Source organism: Xenopus laevis, chromosome 1L, assembly GCF_017654675.1.
Source record: "Xenopus laevis strain J_2021 chromosome 1L, Xenopus_laevis_v10.1, whole genome shotgun sequence".
Classification (NCBI taxonomy): Eukaryota; Metazoa; Chordata; class Amphibia; order Anura; family Pipidae; genus Xenopus; species Xenopus laevis.
This window is the reverse complement of record NC_054371.1, coordinates 216,512,025-216,538,681: the sequence shown is the minus strand read 5'-3', so window position 1 is coordinate 216,538,681 and position 26,657 is coordinate 216,512,025. Positions and strand designations below refer to the sequence as shown.

The window sequence follows — 26,657 nt, the reverse complement described above, 5'->3', positions numbered from 1 at the left end:
CTTCAAGGAACTGAGTTTCAGACCGAGTCGAAAACCTCGCTGTAGAAAGGATAAGATCCTGGGAATATTGCATTCATGGAAGGAAAACTTTGATTCCTCGCACCAGTTCCAGTAGCTGCGCCAGACCCTGTGGTAGGCTTTAGAAGACGTAGCTTTGCGTGACTTCAGCATAGTGGCAATCACATCGTCCGCTATACCCTTACGTCTCCAGATGGCCGCCTCAACAGCCATCCCGTCAAAGCGAACAGTCCCGGATTGTGGTGAAATATGGGACCCTGCTGGAGAAGATCGCTCCTGGGAGGGAGCGAACTGGTTGAGCTATGGACATGTCCTGAAGATCCGTAAACCACGTTCTCCTGGGCCAATACGGAGCTATCACTATGACCGTCGCACAGGATTGCTTGATTTTCTTCAGAACCCGAGGAAGCATTGGAAACGGAGGAAGACATAAGCCAGGTTGAAACTCCAGACTTGTGTCATGGCGTCCACCCCAGCGCCGTCGGATCCCGAAAACGGGCGTAAAAGGCTGGAACTTTGCGGTTGGCTCTGGATGCCATGAGGTCGACTTGAGGACGTCCCCACCTTTTCACTAGGTCTGTGAACACCGCGGGATGAAGTTCCCATTCTCCCGGATCCAGCTGGTTCCGACTGAGAAAGTCTGCTTGCGTGTTGTCCACTCCCGGAATGTGTATGGCAGATATCCTGACTGAGCTGAGCTCTGCCCAGGCTAGGATTTGTACCACCTCCGCTAGGGATGCTTTGCTGCGGGTACCTCCTTGTCTGTTGATGTAAGCGACGGTTGTGGAGTTGTCGCTTTGGACGCGGACAGACTTTGTTTGGAGTAGGGGAGACCAATGTCTTAGGGCAAGCTTGACTGCCCGAAGCTCCAGGACGTTGATGTGTAGCCTCGTTTCTGTGGGAGACCAACGGCCTTGTACCGACGAGTTGTTCCACGTGGCGCCCCACCCGAGGAGACTTGCGTCTGTCGTTATCACGGTCCAGTCCGGAGTTGCCCAGGACTGGCCCGTCGTCAGATTGTGGTGGTTCAGCCACCAGAGGAGTGACTCCCGTGTTGTCCGCTGTAGAAGAATCCGTTGGGACAGGGGACCCCCTTTCCATCCCGACAGAACGTTGGCCTGTAGAGGTCTCAAATGGATTTGAGCAAAGGGAACCGCTTCGATGGACGAGACCATCAGACCGAGTACCTTCATTGCGAGGTGGACTGTGGGGTGCCGGTCTTGAAGGAGGAGATTGACTTGCGCTCTGATCTTCCTCTGCTTGTCCAGGGGCAGCGAGACACGTTGAGTCAGTGTATCGAATTGGGAGACCCAGGAATAGCATTTGGTGACTGGGTGTCATGCTGGATTTGTTCCAGTTGATGGTCCACCCGAAGCTCTGAAGCAGCGATATCGCTTGTTGCATGTCCCTTCTGCTCTTCTCTAGTGTTGGAGCCTTCAGGAGAAGGTCGTCCAGGTAAGGTGTGATCGATATTCCGTGGAGTCGTAGGGTTGCTGCCGTCACTGACATGAGTTTGGTGAACACTCTGGGGGCAGAGGAGAGGCCGAATGGGAGTGCCACAAATTGGTAATGGAGATTTCGGAATGCGAATCTGAGAAAACGATGGTGAGGAGGCCAGATTGGAACGTGGAGATACGCGTCCTTGATGTCGAGGGACATCATCAGTTGACCTGGTTCCATTCCTCGGATGACTGACCTGAGAGTTTCCATTTTGAACCGGACTGACCGTATGTGTTTGTTGAGGAATTTCAGGTCCAATACTGGTCGGAAGGACCCGTCCTTCTTTGGAACCAGGAACAGATTGGAGTAAAATCCGCAAAATGTTTCTGACGGGGGAACTGGAATGATCACTCCATTCTGTTCCATGCTCGTAATGCAGTCCAAGAAGGCTCGGCCCTTGGCTGGGTTTGAGGGGACTCTGGACATGAGAAATTTTCGGGGAGGAAGAGAAGCGAAGTCCAGGTGGTAGCCCTCGGAAACGATTTCGGTTACCCAAGCGTCTGACGAGTATCGTATCCACACCTCCCGGAATCTCAGCAATCGTCCCCCTAGCGTTGCAGTGACCCCGGAGGGGGTGACCCGTCATCCTGAAGTGGCCTTGTCGGCTGGAGACTTGTTGTGGAATTTGTTGTTCTTCCACGATGGCCGTCCCTTGTCGTTTGGTTTAGAGCGAAACTGAGAACGTTGGGGATGACTGTGCCGTCTGGAAAAACGTCCAGTGTGGCCGCGAAAGGACCGACCGCGCCTGGAGGAAGTCGTGGGTCTTGACTTGCTTTGGGGGAGGAAGGTGCTCTTCCCTCCCGTGGCCTGTGAGATTATCTTTTCGAGCTCCTCACCAAAAAGTCGCTGTCCCTTGAAGGGTAGTGAGGTAAGGGACTTCTTGGAACTGACATCCGCAGACCAGTTCTTCAGCCAGAGCGTTCTGCGTGCTGCGACGGAGAGCGCTGATGTGCGGGCAGTAATCTGTGCTGTATCCAGGGAAGCGTCGCACAAGTAAGCTGCTGCCTCCGCGAGGGACTGTGCGGAAGGCAGGATGTCAGCTCTGGGGATGCCATCTTGAATATCAGCAACGAGGGATTCTGCCCATGCCTGAATGGCTCTCGCTACCCAGGCTGAGGCGAGAGCTGGACGAAGGGTTGAGCCAGCGGATGAGTAGACTGCCCTGAGGAAACCTTCCAGACGTCTGTCAGATGGGTCCTTGAAGGCTGCGGCGTCCGTGACTGGTAACGCTGTGGATTTAGATAATCTCGAAACTGGTGCGTCCACAGTTGGAGGCAGTGACCATTTCTCTACCAAGTCCTTGGGGAATGGATAGGATTTCGAAAATTTCCGAGTAGCTTGGAACTTGCGCTCCGGCGAATTCCATTCCTCTTGTATTATGTTAAGGAGTTGGTCATGCGAAGGAAAACATGCAGAAGCTTTGTGTTTTCTTTTAAACAGGTTAGAAGATGAAGCCTGTTGTTCAGGTGTCTGTGTGATTTTTAGCACGTCCATCACCCCCTTGATAATGCCCTCTACGTCGTGAGGGAGTTCCTTGCTTTTGGAATCTTCCGCATTATCCTCCTCTGCTTCTGAGGAAGCATCAGAAGGTGGGAGTTCCCCCTCTGAATGAGAAAAATCCTCTCCAGCTGACGAGACGTCAGAGGGGGTATGGGTGTCGGTGTCACCCCTGGAACTGGGAAGCCTTTTACGCTTTCCACTGGCTTTGTGACCTAGTTTGGCTAGGGCTTTGCCCAAATTGGTGGCAATGGAAGGAAGGCCCTGCAGGGATGCCAGGGATTGGGAAAGTTGAATGGCCCATAGGGGGGCAGGGGGTTCTGAGGAAGTGCCCGCTACCCCATCCATTGCATCCAAATCCTGTGCGGTTTCCCCAGATTCAGGGACCGTTGGGATGGACCCCTGGGTGGGCACTGGACCCTGCCCCTTTGAACAAGATCTGCAGAGCGGGTCAGCCTGGCCCCCAGGGATTTTTAGGTGGCAGTTTTTGCAGGTAAAGTAAGTCACCTGTGCTGCTGGTGCTCTCCCCCCAGCCCTGGGGAAAAGTCCCCCTGACTTACCTTCTGCCATGTGAACAGTGGCTGAGGTACCTGCTGAAGTAATGGCCGTCAGGAATGTGCTTGGTAAAAGGGTGCCTAGAGGTAACCCAAGACTGCTGCCTGAAGGTAGAAGCCTAATCCCCAAGAGCAAGTGGCTCCCGTGGCTCCGGGTCAGGAGGAGGAGGGCTGCTGGCAGAGTGGAAGCAGGAGAGGAGGATACAGTAAGCGGCAGCTTACTGTGACTGCGGGAAGTGGCGGGAGGAAGTTCCGCGCCTTCTGAAGCCTCCTCTACGCTTCGCGCCGAAAAAAACAAAATGGCGCCTGGAACGCATCAGCGCGATGCGTTCCACTGCGCGCAGGAGAAAGGCGCGCAACTTCACCAACAGCCTGCCTGTGTGGGAGACCGTCGGAGGGAGCAGCGAATACATCGCTTAGTGCAGCTAGGTCTGGGCTGGGGTGAGGGGGGGGGGGAGAGCACGCCAGAACACGAGTAGAATATTATATCATACTCACTGCTGGCTCTTCACCGGTCAGAACATCTGCTGGCCCCAGTGGGTTGCAGGGATTTTTCTGTGCAGGTCGGTTATAGCCTAGAGGGCTAGAATATGACCCCGGTGAGAGATCCCTCGAGGGGGGGGTACACTCAAGGGACAGGCAGTCCTGCCCTGGTGACACCCCATAGATATGCTTCTGTCTTGAAGCTGGTATCCATCCTCCTTGAAGCAGGACACTTTAAAAACTGAAGGAATGCTACAGCATGTGGGGTTAAGCCACTATATGGGCACGCCCCCTTAATTTTAATTTTATTAATAGTGTCCTGCCTCCTGGAGGGTGGAGCTTAAACCCCAAGAGTCCCTGTGTCCCCCTTTAGACGACAGAGAAATGAACAGTGCAGGGAGGGGAGGAGAAAGGAACAGGTCAGAGAGAGACAGAAAGGAGCAGTTCAGTAAGGGTTAACAGATGTCTGCAGGGAAGTACTGAGTGTGACATCACAAACACGCCCACTCCTCCCTCACTGGCTGCTGCTGTGTAGCTTAGGCAGAAAGAGCTGGTGGCTACAGAGCCTGACACTGGAAAGTCATGAACAGGAAGGGAGGAGGGCTGAGCAAATTTTTTAAGCTAATACAGACGTTTTCACACATGTAATCCTTTAACAGAACTGTGGATAGAAGCAGGTGCCTGGAGCTTATTGCTCAGTCTAAAATCACTTAAGAGTTCAATTTATTTCTGTACCCCTATTTCTCCTTTCTTTTCATGCTTTTGTTAAATATCTACATTGCTTTAGACTAAGTTAAAGCAAACAAAAGATATGAAATTTATACCTGGCCCAGCACTAGCACCAAATATCGTAAGACAATCCAGCAGGACAGTCAGATTGACCCGAAACACAACAGACTCCTCTCGGATGTTGAATTCTTGAAAGATTCCGGCCTATGAATGAACGGAAACAAAGGAAGATGAGCAGAGTGTTGACGAGCAATATGAGAGTATAAATGAAACAATACTCAGTTGAAGCAATGCCCAGCCTAGAGTGATTGATGCAGCCGAGTCTCTACTACTGGTGACAATAAGCAGTCTCAGTGTCAGAGTGAAAGCTGCAGTAAGTACTGCTAGGCTGGGCAGGTTTAGGGGGTTATTTTGAAAGAAAAAAAAGCCTATTCTTTTTATAACTATTGCCACATTCCCATGGCTTTTCACAGGAACATGTCAGTATCACTTGAGTATGATCTCCCTCAGTTTGCCCCATTCCCGGGACAGAGAATAAACAAGCCCTGCTACCTGAATGAAGGCGTTGGCCTGGAGACACTTTGCATTTTCCACTGTGACTTTAAGGCCATTGTTAGTAGCAAAGCAGGACGCGTGGTCTTTGAAGTGAATGGCTTTCAGAATGTTGGACAGGTTCCTGACATTATCCAGGCTGCAGGTGAGCACGTACTGATCGTCATCCGCTTCGGGCTGCGTCAGGAAAGGCATATTCATGCACCGCTGCAAGGGAACGCACAAACCTGTAATAATAAGGCAATGCTTGAATCCAAACTGGTGACTAAACACTCCTATTGGGTTTATTTTATGCTTAAAGGATTTGTTGTGGCTTTAAAGATCCGCACCATGAAAACCCCTAATCTGGAGAACCCCAGGTCCCAAAGAATCCAGATAATGGATCCTATACCTGTAATTTTTAATGGCGACAATAATAACAATATGCCTTTGAATGTACGCGGGGACAAAAGAGGGATGAGTCTCCCAGACAAACACATGGGGGTATAATGAAGTTAATGATTGTCATAGTCTGCTAGAGTGAATTTCCGCCACTCTCCATTCATTTCTATGGGATTTTGAAAGGCCCATTTATCAAAGGATGAACTTTCACTTTCACCCATTGATAAATACTATTTTAAAAATCCCATAGAAATGAATGGAGAGAGGCAGAATTCCACTCTAAAGGACTGCAGTGATTGTTAACTTCACTCTTAATAAATAAAATCTACACCATGATAAGTAAATAATATAATAAGTAAATATACCCCATGATATGGCTAGCAAGTGAGAATAAGCAACCGCAATCATGTCCAAACCTTTATATTCAGCCAAGTTCTGAATTCTAGGCCCCTGGATGTTTCTGGACTACAACTCCCTCCAGTTTTCATGATATAATAAGGGTCAACAGTGAGAGCACAATGGGAGTTGTCCTCCAACAACAGCTGGCAAACCAAGTTCAGAAACAGAAGGAAAAATCCTTAAGCTGAACACTAAGAGGAGGGCAGCAAGAGCAGGAGGGCAGCAAGAGCCGGAGGGCAGCAAGAGCCGGAGGGCAAAAAGGGGAGCAACAGCAGGAGGGGAGCAAGAGCTGTATCAGCTGCTCACTTTCCCAACATTGTCCCCAAGTAAGTAATAATCCCGTTACTAGGGTTACCACCTTTTCTGGAAAAAAATACCGGCCTTCCTATCCCCTCCTGTTACCTGCTGTTACCTGCTGGCGGGACCAGAGCAGTGAGTATTGGCTCAAACGAAGTACGTCATCCCGCGCCGGAAGTCGTCCGAACTGCTTCCTCGGTCACCCCCTTCCCCAGCTCCTTTTTCCGGTTCCGGCCCGCACGTGTAAACTGACAGAGCCGGCTATGAGGTGCCACTACGAAGTTCTCGGGGTCCGCAGGGACTGCACGGATGAGGATCTGAAGAAGGCCTACCGGAAGCTGGCCCTACGCTGGCACCCGGGTGAGATGCTGGGGGGATGGGGTTATAGTGGCTGGGCCATGTCTGTTCCGGGGATGGAGCTACTGAAGCTGCTTAGGGCACGGATCCTGCGGTTGTTGTTCTATTGTGTGTGCAGGGGATGCTGGGAGATTTACATATAAAAAACATATTGGTGTTTCTTATAAAATGTCCATGTTGTGCAGCTTTTCTTTAGCATCACCCCTCCCACTGGTGCAGTTTCCTTCTCATTTCCCCATTACACTTACACACTGGGCAAAACAACCCCCCCCCACTCATTTCAGGTGTCACCCCCACTCTCACTTTGGGGTTGAGTTTCCATCAGCCCAAGTCTATGAAATACAGAGGTCCTCTGCAAAGTCTATGCACCCAGACAAATACACGAGATCCTCTGCAAAGTCTATGCACCCAGCAATTGCCCAGTTCATAGAATTCCATTTCATTCTATAAATGTGGTGGGTTCCGTAGTTTAGAGATGGCTGAGTACAGGACTATTTAATACCCTGTAGTCCCAGTTTAGAGAGAGATAAAAGTGAGGTGCTAATTCTGTGCAGAGTGCATCAAAGAGTATCACGTTGGAAGAGGCTTTGGAATATGCTTGCTCTGTTTTATAATGAAGCTCTTGCTTACCTTCTTTAAAGGGATGGCTCACCTTTAAATTAACTTTTAGTATTGTTAGAATGGCTAATTCTAAGCAACTTTTCAATTGGTCTTCATTGTTGTTGTTTTTTTTTATAGTTTTTGAATTATTTGCTTTCTTCTTCTCACTCTTACCAGCTTTCAAATGGGGGTCACTGACCCCAACTAAAAACAAATGCTCTGTACAAATGTATTGCTACTTTGTATTACTCATATCTCATATAAGTAATTATAAAACAACTGGACTTGCTGAGTAATCATTGAAGACGTTTCACTACTCATCCGAGCAGCTTCTTCAGTACAACTGACTGGTGTGGGAAGTTCTCATATAAACTCTTCCACTAATCCAATCACAATGGCACATTGTAACTCTTCAAAGAGGTGACATCTGAATTTACAGATGTGTTGTTACTGTGATAGGCCTCTCCTATTCATATTCCAGTCTGTTATTCAAATCAGTACATTGTTGCTAGACTAATTAGAACCCTAGCAACCAGACTTCTGAAATTGCAAACTGGAGAGCTGCTGAATAAAAAGCTAAATAACTCAAAAACCAATTTCAAATTCTCAAAATATCACTCTCTACGTCATACTAAAAGTTATCTCAAAGGTGAACAACCCCTTTAATGAGAAGGGTTCATGTTCACTACAATGCAAAGGTTATGTGATCATTTAATGACATGGTAAAAAGGCTGTGCTACATTTACTGGGTAGTCACTGTGGTCTGAGCTTTGAGCAGCCCTGGACTTGAATTTAAAATAGGCTTTGGCATTCCAAGTGAATAGAGGCCAAAACAGCCCCCACCAGCCCAGAAAATATCAACTGTCTATGGCATCTTGCAGCGTTTGCATTTGCCAGAACCCACAGATTTCCAGTCTGGGCCCTGCTTTGAGATTTGTTTGGATTGAGGGCTGCTAGTCTGGAAAACTTGTATAGCGGTGGCTACATCTCCTGCTGGGTGTATTCGCAAGTGGGGTTATTTGTGGGTCTTCTTAGTCAAGTATGTGCAGGTTTCTGATAAAAGGTAAAATAAATTACTAGCCGACAATGTATAAGATATAAAAAACATGGCAGATATTCCTAAATCCATCCGTTGTATTTTCAGATAAGAACTTGGACAATGCAGAGGAAGCTGCCGAGCAGTTTAAATTAATCCAGGCGGCCTATGATGTCATTTTTGATCCTCAGGAGCGAGCTTGGTGAGTTATCCGCTTATATGTTCTATTATTTCTACATGGCAGAAAGGGCCCTTATTCCAATTCATTCAGGATAAAACAAATTTACATTTTATGCAGAATATGTTATAAAACCATCAAACTCCTGTTTAAAAAGCTAAGCAGCTGCTTTTTATGAGAATTTGGCTGCTAGAGGTGACTGTTAAGCTAAAGGCATGGGCAGGACACAAGGTCCGTTTGAAGAGCTACAGTGTGACCCCCCCCATACAAACGACTACTGAACATTTAGAATACCTGACAATATAATACAGAGTAGTAGCAACGCTAAACAGTCTAAATAAATTGCTTTAATAATTATGGTAAAGACAGAGAATAAGAGGGAAACAGACACATGCTGTCCCTTCAGCTTGAGTCAGGTCTGTGTATGATTTATGGCTATATGCTGTGTGTGTTTTTTTTTCCTCGATATTAAAGGAGAAGGAAAGCTATGGAGGCATTTTATTGCCAATAGATTAGCTGCAATAGTGCAAGCTAGAATGCTATATTTATTCTGCAGAATGTTTTACCATACCTGAGTAAACAGCTCTAGAAGTTCTGTATGTTTCTGATAGCAGCTGCAGTATTAGCTTGGTGTCACATCACTTCCTGTCTGAGTCTTTCCCTGCTCACTTATTGCTCTGGGCTCAGATTCCATCAGAGAATGGAGGGGGGAGGGGAAGAGGAGCAAACTGAGCATGCTCACGCCCAGGGCAAGGAGGTTTAAGATGAAAACAGGAAGTCTGATACAGAAGCCCATGAGTACACAAAAAAAGGAAAGAATTGCTGTGTTTCTTTAGACAGAGAACTCAGAGCAGCATTACTTTGAGGGTTTACTGGTATGTGTAGGTGGGCCTTTCTGATAAGGCTTACTTAGTTTTAACCTTTCCTTCTCCTTTAAGGTATGATAATCACAGAGAAGCCCTGCTGAAAGGAGGGGTGGATGGGGATTTCCAAGATGACAGCCTGGACCTGCTCCAGTATTTTACTGTAACTTGTTACTCTGGCTACGGAGATGATGAAGAGGTAAGGAAATCTCCAATGACCGATATGTTGTACATTATATAGTGAATAAAGTACCCCCTCTTGTAAAATATAAGGATATTATAAGTTACCGAGGAGTTTCATGACCATATAAAAACACGAGGCCGAAGGCCGAGTGTTTTTATACAGGTCATGGAACTCCGAGGTAACTTATAATATCCTCATATTTTGCAACTGGGGGTACTTTATTTATTATAATACACAAATTTCAGTGAGTCATGTGACAGAAATGACATCAGAACTCACCGTTTATAACTGATGACATCAGAACTCACCGTTTATAAGGATATAATTTACAGGATATTCATGGCTTTTGTGTATTATATACTGATACATATGAGTAGATAATACATGATATGGCCTCAAACATTGTAGACTCTCTTGTGCAATGTAAAGGAAGAGATTTCAATAATCTTCACTGTAACTTTCAGGGATTCTATTCGGTTTATCGGCGTATCTTTGAACTGATCGTGAAAGAAGAATTGGATAATAAAATTGATGGGGAAATGGAGGAACATCCACCCTTTGGAGACTCACAGAGTGACTATGACACGGTACAAACTTTGTTTTCTTTTATGCACCCTATCTGAGAGTTCGTTCCCTTTTCATTTAACTTCTAGCGTTATGTATACATTGATGTTGACAGTTTACAGTTGGCTTTCATTTTTTTTTATTCTTTTGTGGTTTTTGAATAATTTAGCTTTCTGTTAAAGGAAAACTATACCCCTGAAACAATGTAGGTCTCTATAAAAAGATATTACATAAAACAGCTCATATGTAAAACCCTGCTTCATGTAAATAAACCATTTTCATAATAATATACTTTTTTAGTATTATATGCCATTGGGTAATCCTAATTAGAAAATTGTCGTTTTAAAATAAGGGCCGCCCCCTGGGATCATATGATTCACGGTGCATACAAACATACCAAACAAACTATACTTGTTAGGTCACATGAGCCAATTAACAGACAGAGCTGTGTCTTTTGCTTCCACACTTCTTCCTGTTACAGTTAGAGTTGCAGTATTTCTGGTCAGGTGATCTCTGAGACAGCACACAGACCATCACAAGGTCAAGGCAAGAGATGTAAAAGGCCAATATTTACTTAAATATATGTTCCAGTTTGATATGATTCTTTAATATGTCACTTAATATGTTATAAACTATCTGTTGCTTAAAGGGATCCTGTCATCGGAAAACATGTTTTTTTCAAAACGCATCAGTTAATAGTGCTGCTCCAGCAGAATTCTTGGAGCTGCTATCTGGTTACCTTCCCATTGTTCTTTTGTTTGGCTGCTGGGGGGGGGGAAAGGGAGGGGGGTGATATCACTCCAACTTGCCGTACAGCAGTAAAGAGTGATTGAAGTTTATCAGAGCACAAGTCACATGACTTGGGGCAGCTGGGAAATTGACAATATGTCTAGCCCCATGTCAATATAAAAAAATCGGTTTGCTCTTTTGAGAAATGGATTTCAGTGCAGAATTCTGCTGGAGCAGCACTATTAACTGATTCATTTTGAAAAAAATTTTTTTTCCCATGACAGTATCCCTTTAAGTATTAATTTTGGGGATATAGATATTGTAGGTGCAGTTATTTGACATGTGTTAAGGATTATTTCTCCCCTCCCACAGGTAGTGCACCTTTTCTACGCTTATTGGCAGAGCTTCTGCACAGTTAAGAACTTTGCTTGGAAAGAGGAGTATGACACCCGGCAGGGGTCCAATAGGTGGGAGAAACGGGCCATGGAGAAGGAGAACAAGAAGGTCAGAGATAAAGCTCGCAAGGAGAGGAATGAGCTGGTCCGGGAGCTGGTGGCCTTTGTCAGGAAAAGGGACAAACGGGTCCAGGCCCATCGCAAACTGGTGGAAGAGCAGAACGCAGAGAAAGCCAAGAAGGTGGAGGAGCTGCGCAGGCAGCAGAAACGGCAGCAGGCAAAGTGAGCAAATCTCTGCTATAATCATTGGAACAGACTCATGGGAGTGGTGTAAGCAACTATAGACTTAGTCAGTTTAGTATGATCGGTTGGGGCAACATATGAGCTAAAATGTAGGATGCAAGTGCTGTAAGTGAGAAACACCCAGACTAATAGGGGAAGTGGTTAGAATGCCAAGTTCCAGCATCCCTTACCAATTCAAATGGGAGAAAGATTTTCACTTGTAGCTCAGCATATTAATGGGTTCTTAGGGTGTTCCTTATTACTCTACTAATATTAGGGATCCACTAGTTTGGATTCCTGGGGCATATGAAAATTAGGGTTTGGATTTAGTTCTTCCGGGCAGAAGGATTTGGCCGAATCCAAATCCTGCTGAAAAAGGCCGAATCCTGGATTCGGTGCATCCCTAACTAATATACACTTAACAATTTTTAATCCTATATATGTGCATACTCTAATGGTCAGCCTTTTATCTCTCCAGATGTTTCCAAACTACAGCCTAGTCTAGGTTTTCTGGGAGTTGTAGTTCAGCGTTTAGAGTGCTGCTTGTTTAGTCCCTGCCTTAATGGCTTTTGAATAGTATGTGATTAATCAAGAATCATTTCTCTGACTGACAGGCTTGCAGAGCAGTACAAAGAGCAGAGCTGGATGGCCATGTCTGAACTGGAGAGAGAGCTGCAGCAAATGGAAGCTCAGTATGGGGAGCAGTTCGGGGACAGATCTGATGATGACTCTGAAGATGCTGAAGAGCAAAAAGATGGTCAGAATGGTAAATACTTTGTATATTGAGTTCTGTACAGTGGCAGAGGGTCAGCTGATTAAAGGGGTTGTTCACCTTTGAGTTGACATAGAGAGTGATATTCTGACATGATTTGCAATTGGTTTTCATTTTTTATTTGTGGTTTTTGAGTTATTTAGCTTTTTATTCAGCAGCTCTCCTGTTTGCAATTTCAGCCATCTGGTTGCTAGGGTCCAAATTACCCTAGCAACCATGCATTGATTGGAATAAGAGACTGGAATATAAATAGCAGAGGGAGAAGATGAGGAGAATAACAATATATTTGTAGCCTTACAGGGCATTGGTTCTTAGATGGAGTCAGTGAGCCCGATCTGAAAGCTAATGAGTGGGAAGAGGGCGGCAAATAATTAAAAACCTAAATTAAGACCAATTGCTTAAAACTGGACATTCTATAACATACTAAAAGTTAATTTAAAGGCAAACTACCCCTTTTAATATGGTTAGGCATAAAATACATAAATTAAGCAGGAGGAATATGCCTAACGCAGGAGATAAGCCCTGGAACAGAGAGGAGTTTCTTACCCTATGGGTGATTCCCATGTATGAAACACATGCCTTGCTAATCACTGCCTTCTTAGTAGGTTACTTGCATAGACTGCTCCCTCTTATTTATCTAGAAAATGTAATGCCGGTTCTGATTGCCTACACAGGTAAAGCAAGTGAAGAAGGGGAAGAAGAGGTGCTGTATGACGACCTTTATTGTCCTGCTTGTGACAAAGTTTTCAAGACTGACAAAGCGTGAGTTTCCCTTTGCCTTCTATAATATTTCTATCCCATCATTACATCGCTTTATATAGTTCCCTATATCACTCCAACTTGCAGTAAAGAGTGATTGAAGTTTATCAGAGCACAAGTCACATGACTGGGGGCAGCTGGGAAACCGACAATATGACTAAAAAAACTAACTGTTCTCTGCCTGTGGTAGAACAGTGATAGACAATAGTACAGTGAGATAAACGGGGTTGTTTACCTTCAAACTACTAATTGTTTTCAGATAGATCACTAGAAATAACGACTTTATCCAATGACTTTCCATTTTCTATGTGTGACCGTTATTCTAATAATGAAGTGTAAAGTGTAATTTTTCACCTTCTGAAGCAGTTCTGAGAGGGCTGGTCGCCGACCCTGTAAACTGATACATTTCTTATCTTTGTCCCTGCTGAGCAGAATCTCTGGGTTTCATTACAGGCAGCTGTTAGAATTGATACAATAGTTGCTAATACACCAGAGATGCTGCTGAGAAATGTATCAAATAATGGAGCAAAATTGTAACAGTTCAGAGTCTGCACCTGAATTACTGAGCTGTCAGACTGAGACAATTACATTGAACTTTAAACTTAGATTTTGGAAAAACTTTAAAAAATAATTAATGTAAAGTAACTGAAAAGATTCTTTATTTCTGGGGAACAATCTGAAAACAACTGAATTGAAAAAGATGAATGACCCCTTTAAAGGGGCTGCAAAACTTCTAATTTTCGAACATTATACTCTTTACTAGGGCTGTTAATCAGCTCTCTTCTGCTATATTGTGTCAGGAGTCAGAACCAGAAGTGCAGAGGATATAGACTGCCAGACGTATGGGTCCTGCAATAGCAATTGCACATTTAAAGCTGCATAACATATAAAATCACTCTTTTTCTACGTTCTAACTTCCTGCACAAGTCTCTCTATTAACTGAGCTGAATATATGCAGCACTCTGGGCTTCATATGGAGTGTTTTCATTGGTTGCAAACAGAATGAAGAATCATGAGAAATCAAAGAAGCATCGGGAGATGGTGGCCCTCCTGCGGCAGCAGCTGGAAGCAGAGGAAGAGGAGTTTAGTGGCTCGGTGGAAGAAGACAGTCAGGCCCAGAATGGAGATGAAGAAATAGAGGAAACGCCAAAGTAAGCACCGAGTGCCAGCAGTGTGGCTGGTTCATGTGTGTACAATGAAATACATGTATACTGCTGGGAGATAGAAAAGGGGAGGGAGCACTCACAGACCCGTCGATGTGCAGCCGCTGTGCTACAACGTGAAAAACGATCCCGAAGCGTATGTCCATCAACAAACTCTTGCTACCACGGAGCACCAGCAGGTTTAGAACATCCATTTATTCGTGATGAGCCCAATAGCTCCATAGCTTTGACGCGTTTCGTGGACCAACCTCTTCCTCAAAAAGCTAACTTGTATCAACTTCTGGAAGCATTTAAAACCGCAAAAGCCACACCCCTTCTAAAAACATTAACCCTATCGTGGATAAACCACATGATCCAATGTCCGTTGTTCTTGACACAAGTTAACTTTTTGAGGAAGTGGTTGCTCCACGAAACGCGTCAACGCTATGGAGCTATTGGGCTCATCACGCTCTGTTTTCACCTTTTAATGATTTCCAAATGAATGGATGTTTTAAACTAGCTGGTGCTCCTTGGTCGCAAGAGTTTGTTGATGTATACTGCTGGGGATGGAATTGACTAGCACATGCTCAGGGCAGGACCTCATAGGGAATCTTAGCAAGGTAACGTAGTAGTTCATTTTGAAAAGTAAAAACAAATCCATGAGAGTTTGCCCCCTCTTTCCCTCTAAGGTTGCCACCTGGCCGGTATTTTACTAGCTTGTCCGGTAAAATGATGGTTAGTCCCAATGTTATTAATAGGGAAAAAAGATAAAAATATAGGAAGGACGGTATTTTTTTCCAGAAAAGGTGCCAACCCTCTTTGCCTCACAGAGGGAGAAGTTCATTCCTTTACTGTATCTTTAGTCTAACAGTAACATCCCTCAATACTGGAACTCCACTATTCCCATGTAATGGGAAGCTGTTTGCTACATTCTGCCTCTTTGTTGCTTTCCTAATCCCTGTAACAAAATATTGTGCCAAGATCTCACTTGCTGCCCTAAATTAGGGATTTGGAACCTAGTGGTTGGGACCCTTAAAGGACATGTAAAGCCTACATTTTCCTACCATGTATATAAGTTGGGCACATCTCCCCCACCCAAATGGAATTATTTGTACTGCACATTCCCCCTCCGTTTGCCAGCGCCATTCCCTAAAACAAATAGCAGCTTTCACCCGGGGGCCATTTTCCCTCTGACACATCATCAGTGCATTTATATCTGCAAGCAGCACATGATGCACATGATGTAAAGTGCATGCAATTGAAGAATGCAGATTTACTATGATGATAAATCCTGCTTGAATTGAGCACTGTAATGGTTAAGCCAAGCTCAGAAGAGGGGGTTAGGATTTAAAAATAGGAACAGAGAGCTAGAACAGAGTTTCTATGGGAACCAGCAATGCTGCCTCTTCATTGGCTGCTAGACTTGAGGGTGTTTTATTAATCTGAGTTGAGAAGAACTGAGCATGCTCATGAGCCAACAGCCAAAGGAAATTCCCGAGGGAGGGGGCTGAGTGGGTTAGAGGAGCAGAAGGAATCCTAGGTGATTAAGGGGGTGCTGTAGCCTTACTGTTAACCTTTGAACAACCAGAGTGGCAGGTATTTAGAGATTTCAAAGAGGCTCTTCAGTGATTACATTTTTGTTTAAGGAGTTTACATGTCCATTAAAGGGGTGGTTCACCTTAAGGTAACTTTTTAATTATTTGTCTTTTTCTTCTGATTCTTTGCTTCTTTCAAATGGGGGTCACTGACCCCTTCTAAAAAAACAAATGCTCTGTAAGGCTACAAATGTATTGTTGCTTTTTTTTTCTTTTTTTACTGATTCTTCTATTCAGGCCTCTCCTATTCATAGTCCAGTCTCTTATTCAATTCAGTGCATGGTTGCTAGGGTGATTTGGGCCCTAGTTACCAGATTGCTTAAAATGCAGATTGAAGAGCTGCTGAATAAAAAGCTAAATAACTCTAAAACCTTCAGAAATAAAAAATGAAAACCAACTGTAAATTGTCTCAGAATATCACTCTCTACATCATACTAAAAGTTCTCAAACAACCCCTTTAATGCTTAGAGTAGATCCCTGTTATTAGAGTCCAATCTCTTCCTGTATTACTAATTAAAAGTATGGGACCTGTTTTCCAGAATGCTTAGGACCTTAGTTTTTCCGGATAACAGATCTTTCTGTAATTTGGATCTTCATACCTTAAGGCTACTAGAAAATCATGTAAATATTAACTAAACCCAATAGGCTGGTTTTGCCTCCAATAAGGATTAATTATATCTTAGGTGGGATCAAGTACAAGCTACTGTTTTATTATTATTACACATAAAAAGGAGATCATCTTAAAAATGTTGGATAAAATGGAGTCTATGGGAGATGCCCTTCCCGTAATTTGGAGCTTTCTGGATAACGGGTTTCCAGATAACGGATCCCATAACTGTACATACTTTTTCCTATATTGGTAGTATTCTTACTCTGATTATTATTATGGGATCTATTGTCTGGAATCCCGTTATCCAGAAAGCACAAAATTACGGGAAGGCAGTCTCCCATCTATTTTATACAACATTTTTAAAAATGATTCCCTTTTCTCTATAATATTAAAACAGTAGCTTGTACTTAATCCCAGCTCAGATGAAAATTAATCCTTATTGGAAGCAAAACCAGCCTATTGGGTTTAGTTAAAGTTATATGATTTTTTTAGTAGACTTAGGGGGTTATTTATCAAAGTCCGAATTTCTCAATATTTTCTGCTACAAACTCGATCAAATCCGCTCGGGTTTTTTACGCTTATTTATTATTACATTTTCCTGAAAATCTGCTTTGCGGGAGAAAATCAGATTTTCGCGTTTTTTTTTTTTTTGATTTTTCATCCAAAATAATTTGTCATGATTTTTGCATTCAGAGTTTAGTAAATAATCCCCTTAATGTATGGAGATCCAAATTATGGAAAAACCTTAATCTGGAAAACTCGATGTCCTAAGAATTCTGTCTAACAGGTCCCATACGTGTATTTATTATTATTTTTATGATTCTTATTAAGTAATAGTAGTCTGCTTATGGTTATTGCGAATAATAATTTGAAAAATTATTCTAACTTTCGTCCTCCATCAACGTCATAGGTTTTGAATCAAGTTTGAATTTATCCTATACGTATAATATTGAAAGATCTAGAGCATTTTTTTTTTTTTTTCATTTATTTTAACTGTTCATTCCTTCAGGCTTTCCAAAAAGCAAAAAAAGAAAAAACGGCAAAAAACAAAGGTAAGCTTGAAAATTGTAATTGATCATTGCATGTAAACATTGCTCTTTATGTGTGTGGGATAAATAATGAAATCACTTTTTTTTCCAGCCACTTTTCAGTGAGCTGCTGGATTTTCTTATTTATCTCTCCTAATATTAATGAATGGAAAGTGCTCAGTTGAAGCCCACGAAACTGTCACCCTCAGTCAACCCTCAAGTGAGCATTTTGGCGCCTGTCAATGGTGTGTGTACGCCAGATGGGGTTCTTTCCATTTACTAGTATTAAATCTTTGGGAGGTGAAGCAGCGGCATTTAGTCCATTGGACAGGGCCACCATCAGGGGGGCACAGGGGGTACAAGAGTACCGGGCTGGGGCCTGAAGCCGTGCCGCCTCCTTCCGAAGTCCCGAACAGCCAAAATGCAGAAGTGCCGAACAGCCAAACACCCAAAGCCACGAAAACTGCCAAAATTGAAGTCCTGAAGCGCCGAAAAGACCAGAAGCCACGAAAACAGCCGAAGTCCCAAGGCGGCGAAAAGACCCGAAGCCACGAAAACAGCCAAAATTGAAGGCCTGAAGTGCCAAAAAGATCCAAAGTTATGAAATTGAAGGCCAATGTTTTTTTTTTGTTTTTTGTTTTTTTTAAAGGGGCATATAGCATACATTTTCACAATGCATCAAACCATGTCAAATACTGTAAAATAGAAGAATTCGTTTTTATTTTAATACCTTTTGGATCAAAAAACGTCTGTATTAGCTTGAAGACTGTTCTCAGCCCTCCCCCTTTGCAACTTCCTGTCTCAGACTCTTCAGTATCTGAGCTGCAGCCGAGGGCTCTTTCTGTATAAGCTATAGAGCAGCAGCCAATGAGGGAGGAGTGGGCGTGTCTGTGATGTCTCTCTCAGTCCTTCCCTGCAGACATCTGTTAACCCTTACTGCTGGTTTTCCCTTCCCTGCTCCTTTCTCTCCCTCTCTGTCCTATTTATTTAACCCCCTCTCTGCCCTGTTTGTTTTCCTCCCCCTCCCTTCACTGCTTGTTCCTTGCCCTGCAATAATTGTGGAAAAGAAAGAAAAGCAAACATCTGTATAAATAATACATAATCTGCTGCTAAATGTATTTTATTCTTTTCTGGGGGCAATGTGTATGAGCAGTTAGTGTAAGTACCATAGTCATTTTCTACACAGTATTATGTTGTATACAAACAGCAATTAATGTCTTTTGGGTTTTTCTTTGTAACTCCCTGCATCAGTTATTATATGTTATACAATTCCAGAACATCAGCTGCATTTATTCCCTTGCAACTCCCTGCACCTCCCTATAAATTGTTCCATAACAGCTGCAGCTCCCCTTGCAACTCCCTGCACCTGATCATAAATTGTTACACAACAGCTGCATTTCCCTATGACAACTCCTTGCACCTCCCTATAAATTGTACCACAACACCTGCTTTTCCTCTTGCAACTCCCATACATTTTTCTACAACAGCTGCATTTTACCTTGCAACTCCCTGCATCTGATTATAAATTGTTCCATAACAGCTGCATTTTACCTCACAACTCCCTGCACCTGATCATAAATTGTTCCACAACAGCTGCATTTCCCCTGGCAACTCCCTGCACTGGATTATAGATTGTTCCAGAACAACTGAATTTTACCTTGCAACTCCCTGGACCTGATCATAAATTATTCCAGAACAGCTGCATTTATTCCCATGCAATTCCCTGCAATTAAATATAATTTGTACCAGAACTGCTGCATGTATTCCCTTGCAACTCCCTGCACCTGATCATATATCAATATGAAGGAAAACAAACCTACAGCTGCTGTTCATTTCAGCCTAGACACCGAGCAGAGCGGTTCTCTCTGCAGCTCTGATATAATAACAGTTCTAGGAGGTAAAATGCTTTCAAAACATTTTTCTTTCTGCATCATTACATGTTTTGAGGAAGGATGGGTAATATATCTGAATATGAAGGTTATATGAAATGTCCCCTTTAACTTAGGGGGCACTGGTCCCCAATAGCTTTTTATAACTCGTGTGGGGGAGGGGGTTAACTTTTTTAGCGCTGATGTCTGTGTGGTCTTTTAACTTTGATGTGTAGTGGGCGGGATCTGGGGTGGGGCTATTGGTATGATTATAGGTAGGAACTTCCATGTTGCTTGTGTTTAATAAGATGAAAAGGAATGTTCTGCAAGGAGTAATGTGTTTTTTTTTTTTTCTTCAATTCATTTAACTGGCATGTACCTTTTTTTAATGATCAAAACAAATAATTTTGTTTCTAGATGTGTAATGACAGCGCTGAGGAGGAGCAGACTCATGATGACAAGCTGAACATACACAGAGAGGAGAATAACCCAGAATTGGTTAGTGCAAGTGAACAGCAGAATGGAGTTGCCCCAGACCCAGACTCTACTACCAATGAGGCTGAGACACAGATCGAAGACGCAAAACCGTATGTATCTACTGTGTCAATATTGGGATATCTCATATATAATCTGATCTATATTTATTTGTTCTTTATATTGGGGCCTTTTATCTATGTCCATGATTTGCATTTTTAAACATTGCCTCCCTAAAATTAAAATTAACTATTTACTTTTACGGGTTACCCTGTTTGGGGTTCCTTCTGTCACTCATTCTTTTGATTGGTTTTAAGATACTAGTTCTTTAAAATGTAATCTACCGTATATACTCGAGTATAAGCCGACCCGAGTATAAGGCGAGGTACCTAAATTTACCTACAAAAACCTATTGACTCGAGTATAAGCCTAGGCGTGAGAAATGCATTTTAGGACATCTTCGGCAGAACACATGCTCCTGTGTGCACTCTGCTACTGATCTGAAGAGGCTGCAGTCACAGTTCTGTACTGCCCACACTTGCTGTTGTAGGGGTATACATACATAACATACATACAAACATTACATGTACATACATACAAACATACAGCAAGGGTCGGACCAGTGCTGCACCATACTAGCCATGCTAGCGTTTCCTGGTTTTCTGTTGGCTTCCTCCCTCTCCTTCACTATCCCACCCCTAAGGGCTCTCGTGTAAGTGAGGGCGCTGCTGCTATGGACTGGGCTTTGGACCGCCTGTGCAAGTGAGAGCGCCGGCCTCCTATGGATAGGAGTGTGAGTGGGCACACTGTGCTGGTGTGTGACAGGGGAGCCTAGGTGCACAGGGTCAGTACTTCCCCTTTAGTGCTCCTTAACACACAGCTGCTGGCACGACACTTTTCTAGCAGTGCTCCAGCCTGCCCCCCTTTTCTGTCACCCCAAGCCCCACACCACCCGAGTGGGACAAGAGAAAGCGCCACCCGGCGCAAGTACATGCAACGAAAATGTGCCCGGATAGAAAAACCTTCACAAGTCGCACTTACCGGACGCTGGGAGTCAGGAGCAAATTTGTAGCTCCTGGATCTGCTCAGCTCCAGGCAGGTACCGGACTCGTCTGGCCAGCAGCAACGGTGGGGCCCTTTAGGACCTGGGGCCCCAGTGGTGCGGTCCTGAGGCGGTACAGACATGGAAAGTACCAGTCCAGATTGCGATCCATCGTAATAGCCTCGCGTAATAGAATGCGCATGCGCGGACAGCATTACGTTTGCTGCTTCCTACCTGCTTCCTGCCATCAACGTAGAATTTTTAGTGCAGGAGCAGTGCAGCCAATCACCAGCGGGAATGCATAGCAGGGTCCTCAGCAGCCTCGACTCCAACCAAAGGTACTGGCAGCAGGCAGTTAACTATAGGCGGAAGCCCATTGACTCGAGTACAAGCCGAGGTAGACTTTTTCAGCACATTTTGGGTGCTGAAAAACTCGGCTTATACTCGAGTATATACGATATATGTATTCTTGATTTTGTTCTATAGTTGGCGCTGTTGTGTATATATAAAACAGTAGCTTGTACTTGATCCCAACTAAGATATAATTAATCCTTATTGGAAGCAAAACCAGCCTTTTGGGTTTAGTTAATGTTTAAATTATTTTTTATGGAGATCCAAATTATGGAAAAAAACGTAATCTGGAAAACTCGATGTCCTAAGAATTCTGTCTAACAGGTCCCATACATGTATTTATTATTATTTTCATGATTCTTATTAAGTAATAGTAGTCTGCTTATGGTTATTGCGAATAATAATTATTCTAACTATCGTCCTCCATCAACGTCATACGTTTTGAATCAAGTTTGAATTTATCCTATACGTATAATATAGAAAGATCTAGAGCTTTTTTTTTCTTGAATTTATTTTAACTTTTTGTTCTTTCAGGCTTTCCAAAAAGCAAAAAAAGAAAAAACAGCAAAAAACAAAGGTAAGCTTGAAAATTGTAATTGATCATTGCATGTAAACATTGCTCTTTATGTATGTGGGATAAACAATGAAATCACTTTTTTTGTCCAGCCACTTTTCAGTGAGCTGCTGGATTTTCTTATTTATCTCTCCTAATATTAGTGAATGGAAAGTGCTCAGTTGAAGCCCACGAAACTGTCACCCTCAGTCAACCCTCAAGTGAGCATTTTGGTGCCTGTCAATGGTTTGTGTACGCCAGATGGGGTTCTTTCCATTTACTAGTATTAAATCTTTGGGAGGTGAAGCGGCGGCATATAGTCCATTGGACAGGGCCACCATCAGAGGGGCACAGGGGGTACAAGAGTACCGGGCTGGGGCCTGAAGGGGGGCCCGGCAGTGCTGAACTTTTTTGAAAGAGCTAGGCCCCCCTTGACAGCGCCGAAGCAATGCCGTCTCGTTCCGAAGCCCTGAACAGCCAAAATGTAGAAGTGCTGAACAGCCAAAGACCCAAAGCCTCGAAAACTGCCAAAATTGAAGTCCTGAAGCGCCGAAAAGACTCGAAGCCACGAAAACAGCCGAACTCCCAAAGCGCCGAAAAGAACCGAAGCCACGAAAACAGTCGAAATTTAAGTCCTGAAGCGCCGAAAAGTGCTCAGTTGAAGCCCACGAAACTGTCACCCTCAGTCAACCCTCAAGTGAGCATTTTGGTGCCTGTCAATGGTGTGTGTACGCCAGATGGGGTTCTTTCCATTTACTAGTATTAAATCTTTGGGAGGTGAAGCGGCGGCATTTAGTCCATTGGACAGGGCCACCATCAGGGGGGCACAGGGGGTACAAGAGTACCGGGCTGGGGCCTGAAGCCGTGCCGCCTCTTTCTGAAGTCCCGAACAGCCAAAATGCAGAAGTGCCGAACAGCCAAACACCCAAAGCCATGAAAACAGCCAAAATTGAAGCCACGAAAACAGCCGAAATCCCAAGGCGGCGAAAAGAACGGAAGCCACTAAAACAGCCAAAATCTAAGTCCCGAAGTGGCGAAAGGACCCAAAGTCATGAAAGGAGGCGAAGTTGAAGTCCTGAAGCCACGAGTTCAATTCCTCTGAACACCAATCTGTTTTTTTTTATACTCTATAGTATTTTTTTAAAAAAAAAAAATAAAATGTTCTTTTTTTTACTTGTATGGGGGCCCTTGGCACCAATGCTTTATGGGGGGGGCCCCCGGGCCCTGGCGACAAATGTTTTTTTTTTTTTAACTTATAGGGGGCCTTGGTCCCCAATAGCTTTTTATAGAGTGTGGGGGGTTTAACTTTTTTAGCGCTGATGTCTGTGTGGTCTTTTAACTGTGATGTGTAGTGGGCGGGATCTGGGGTGGGGCTTGGAGGCTGTGGTGGACGGGGCCAAGGGGGCCTGAAAATGTTGTTGTACGGGGACCTGTGATTTCTAATGGCCGCCCTGTCATTGGATGACCGTGTGAGACAAAACAGCCTGTGAGCCATAATCCTAAACAGCAGCTTGTTCTATAAACTGTAGTTGTGTTTCTGAAGCAAATGCCCAGTGCAGGGTAGCAGTATATTATATTTTATGCATAGAAACACATTTATTATTTGGCTTTTATTACTACAAATACTATAGCTAGGCAGTGGTTATGGCAATATTCTTATATTTAGCTTCTGTACATGTACGGGACCTGTTATCCAGAATACTCATGTAAACATTAAATAAACCCAATAGGCTGGTTTTGCCTCCAATAAGAATTAATTATATCTTAGTTGGGATCAAGTACAAGTTACTGTTTTATTATTACAGAGAAAAGGGAAGTCATTTAAAAAAAAAAATTTGATTTGGATAAAATGGAGTCTTTGGCAGACGGCTTTCCGTAATTCGGATCTTTCTGTATAACGGGCTTCTGATAACATGATAACTCCATACCTGTATTGAAATCGGGACACTGTGATGTCTTGGATAATTGGCTTGTTTTTCCTTGGTATTGGTATAATTTATAGGTAGGAGCTTCCATGTTGCTTGTGTCTTATAAGATGAAAAGGAATGTTCTGCAAGGAGTAATGTGCTTTTTTTTTTTTTTCTTCTTCAAATCATTTAATTAACTGGCATGTACCTTTTTTTAATGATCAAAACAAATGATTTTGTTTCTAGATGTGTAATGACAGCGCTGAGGAGGAGCAGACTCATGATGACAAGCTGAACATACACAGAGAGGAAAATAGCCCAGAATTGGTTAGTGCAAGTGAACAGCAGAATGGAGTTGCCCCAGACCCAGACTCTACTACCAATGAGGCTGAGACACAGATCGAAGACGCAAAACCGTATGTATCTACTGTGTCAATATTGGGATATCTCATATATAATCTGATCTATATTTATTTGTTCTTTATATTGGGGCCTTTTATCTATGTCCATGATTTGCATTTTTAAACATTGCCTCCCTATTATCCATTTTTCCCCAGTGGCTGATTGTCTTTGCCTTATTTATTATGCGTTAAAATTAACTATTTACTTTTACTGGTTACCCTGTTGGGGGTTCCTTCTGTCACTCATTCTTTTGATTGGTTTTAGGATACTAGTTATTTAAATTTTAATCTATATGTATTCTTGATTCTGTTGTATGTATAAAAGAGTGATTCACCGCCATCTCGTTTAGCCTATGATTAAGTGGTATTCCCAAAACGCGTTAGGTGTCTCATATACTCCAGGTAAATAACTTTTCCAATGACTCAATGAATAGTATTTGGATACTGTCATGGGGAAAAAAAAAGATTTTCAAAATGAATCAGTTAATAGTGCTGCTCCAGCAGAATTCTGCACTGAAATCCATTTCTCAAAAGAGCAAACAGATTTTTTATATCCAATTTTGAAATCTGACATGGGGCTAGACATATTGTCAATTGCCCAGCTGCCCCAAGTCATGTGACTTGTGCTCTGATAAACTTCAATCACTCTTTACTGCTGTACTGCAAGTTGGAGCGATATCAACCCCCTCCGTTTTCCCCCCCAGCAGCCAAACAAAAGAACAATGGGAAGGTAACCAGATAGCAGCTCCCTAACACAAGATAACAGCTGCCTGGTAGATCTAAGAACAACACTCAATAGTAAAAACCCATGTCCCACTGAGACCCATTCAGTGACATTGAAAAGGAAAAACAGCAGCCTGCCAGAAAGCATTTCTCTCCTAAAGTGCAGGCACAAGTCACATGACTGGGGGCAGCTGGGAAATTGACAAAATGTCTAGCCCCATGTCAGATTTCAAAATTGAATATAAAAAAATCTGTTTGCTCTTTTGAGAAATGGATTTCAGTGCAGAATTCTGCTGGAGCAGCACTATTAACGGATTCATTTTGAAAAAAATTTTTTTTTCCCATGACAGTATCCTTTTAAGGGGCGGTGTGCCCACTTCATTTTCTCAATTTTGTCATATCGATATAGCTTTGCTATGACCCTATCATGGGCTGCCTGGGGCAGTAAAACACTTGTGGGATTATGTAGAAAAAGGAGCCAAGTTTGCCCAGGTGCAGTAACCCATAGCAACCAATTGGCTGGTAGCAGTTACCGGTCACCTAAAAGTTAACGTCTTATTGGTGGTTTTTGGTTACTGCTCTAGTGCCTTTTATTACATATGGGGATTGGTGTTTTAATTGTAAGAACTTTATTTCTCCCTTCTGAATGAGAAAGAACTGCTGGGATAAAGGCCTCTTTATTTCATACTGCAGGTACTGCTCTTTCACAGTCTAAAGGTGGCCATACACGGAGCGATACGCTCTTTTGGCGATGTCGCCAAACCAGCGGATCTCTCCCCAATATGCCCACCTTGAGGTGGGCAATATCGGGCTGATCCGATCGTGGGCCTTAGGGCCCAGCGATCGGATCCTAAGGAATAGTAACGGGCGGTCGGATCATGGGACTGCATCAACGAACAGATGCGGCCGCGATCCGACGGGATTTTTAGTCCCATCCCATTGGCCCGTGTATGGGGCCCCCCGAATTGGCTTCCCCGATCGAGATGAGGCCGAATGTCGGCCAGATCTCGATCGGGGAAGCCCATCCGGGGGGCTCCATACACGGGCCAATAAGCTGCCAACTCGGTCTGTCAGCAGCTTTTATCGCCCCGTGTATGGCCACCTTAAGGCTCAGAGGTTCAGCACAGAGAAATACTAAACAGATCCAGATCAATAAAAGTCCAATGTTGATTGTAGTATAATAACAGGGTTAACTTACTAATAAGTATGGGGGGTCCTTCAGCTTTTGGAAGGCAATAGATATTCATTGTAGGACTGGCATAAACTGGACTTCACTCCAATGCTTGATACGATTTAAAGTATATTTTATTAAGCAAAAAACATCTCCAATGATGTAGCCTTACGCATTTCGTGCCATATGGGCACTTAATGATAGGCCGACCCGATACCGGGTACACCAGTGGAATTATTATTCCTGTGCCACTAAATGTTGATTGTTTTCTTCTACTTAGAGCACCCAAACTGAAGGGTAAAAAAGCAAAAGAGATGAAAAAAGCAGCCAAGCAATCAGCGGCCCCTGTGCAAGACGAGGTATGAGGAGTGTTTTATAATGGGCATTGATTGTAGTTGTGGACCTTCCTGTCCTAGTCAAAAAACCATCATGTGACTTGATTTCATTTACGTTTTGTTTTTTTTTGCAGCAGGATGAGCCCCCCATGCGATGCAACACGTGTTCCTCAGAATTTTCAACTCGAAACAAATTGTTCAATCACCTAAAGACTACCGGCCATGCGCTGGCAACCCATAACTCTGCGGCTACTAATACAGCTCCAAACAGCAGGAGCAAAAAAGACAAACGTAAAAACAAATAAAACTCTGGGTAAAAAAAAAAAAA

General features: G+C 43.6%; 2 protein-coding genes across 10 annotated transcripts in view; one reads left to right on the top strand and one right to left on the bottom strand.

Annotated features, from left to right (window-relative positions):
• The window catches only part of rad1.L (RAD1 checkpoint DNA exonuclease L homeolog), a 15,205-nt gene extending 8,548 nt beyond the window's left edge, over positions 1 to 6,657 (bottom strand). Inside the window, exons 1-3 of one of the 6 annotated variants that reach the window (XM_018238473.2) lie at positions 6,526 to 6,657; positions 5,334 to 5,560; positions 4,877 to 4,985 (exon numbers count right to left, since the gene is read on the bottom strand). In XM_018238473.2, the coding sequence (XP_018093962.1) occupies positions 4,877 to 4,985; positions 5,334 to 5,534 (310 nt within the window). In that variant the 5' untranslated portion in view covers positions 5,535 to 5,560; positions 6,526 to 6,657. 6 annotated transcript variants of the gene reach the window in all.
• Positions 6,640 to 26,657, top strand: dnajc21.L (DnaJ heat shock protein family (Hsp40) member C21 L homeolog). 4 transcript variants are annotated; one of them, XM_041569650.1, is made up of 14 exons: positions 6,640 to 6,770; positions 8,512 to 8,605; positions 9,520 to 9,643; positions 10,093 to 10,215; positions 11,294 to 11,598; positions 12,213 to 12,355; positions 13,045 to 13,132; positions 14,131 to 14,280; positions 17,486 to 17,528; positions 19,790 to 19,959; positions 21,774 to 21,816; positions 23,946 to 24,115; positions 26,275 to 26,353; positions 26,464 to 26,657. In XM_041569650.1, exons 1-14 carry the CDS (start codon positions 6,674 to 6,676, stop codon positions 26,632 to 26,634), a joined length of 1,800 nt encoding a protein of 599 aa, XP_041425584.1. In that variant the 5' UTR covers positions 6,640 to 6,673; the 3' UTR covers positions 26,635 to 26,657. The 4 variants fall into 4 exon arrangements, with proteins under 4 accessions (XP_041425584.1, XP_018121922.1, XP_018121916.1 ...); XM_018266433.2 differs by having other exon boundaries at positions 12,213 to 12,364; positions 26,467 to 26,657; XM_018266427.2 differs by having other exon boundaries at positions 12,213 to 12,364.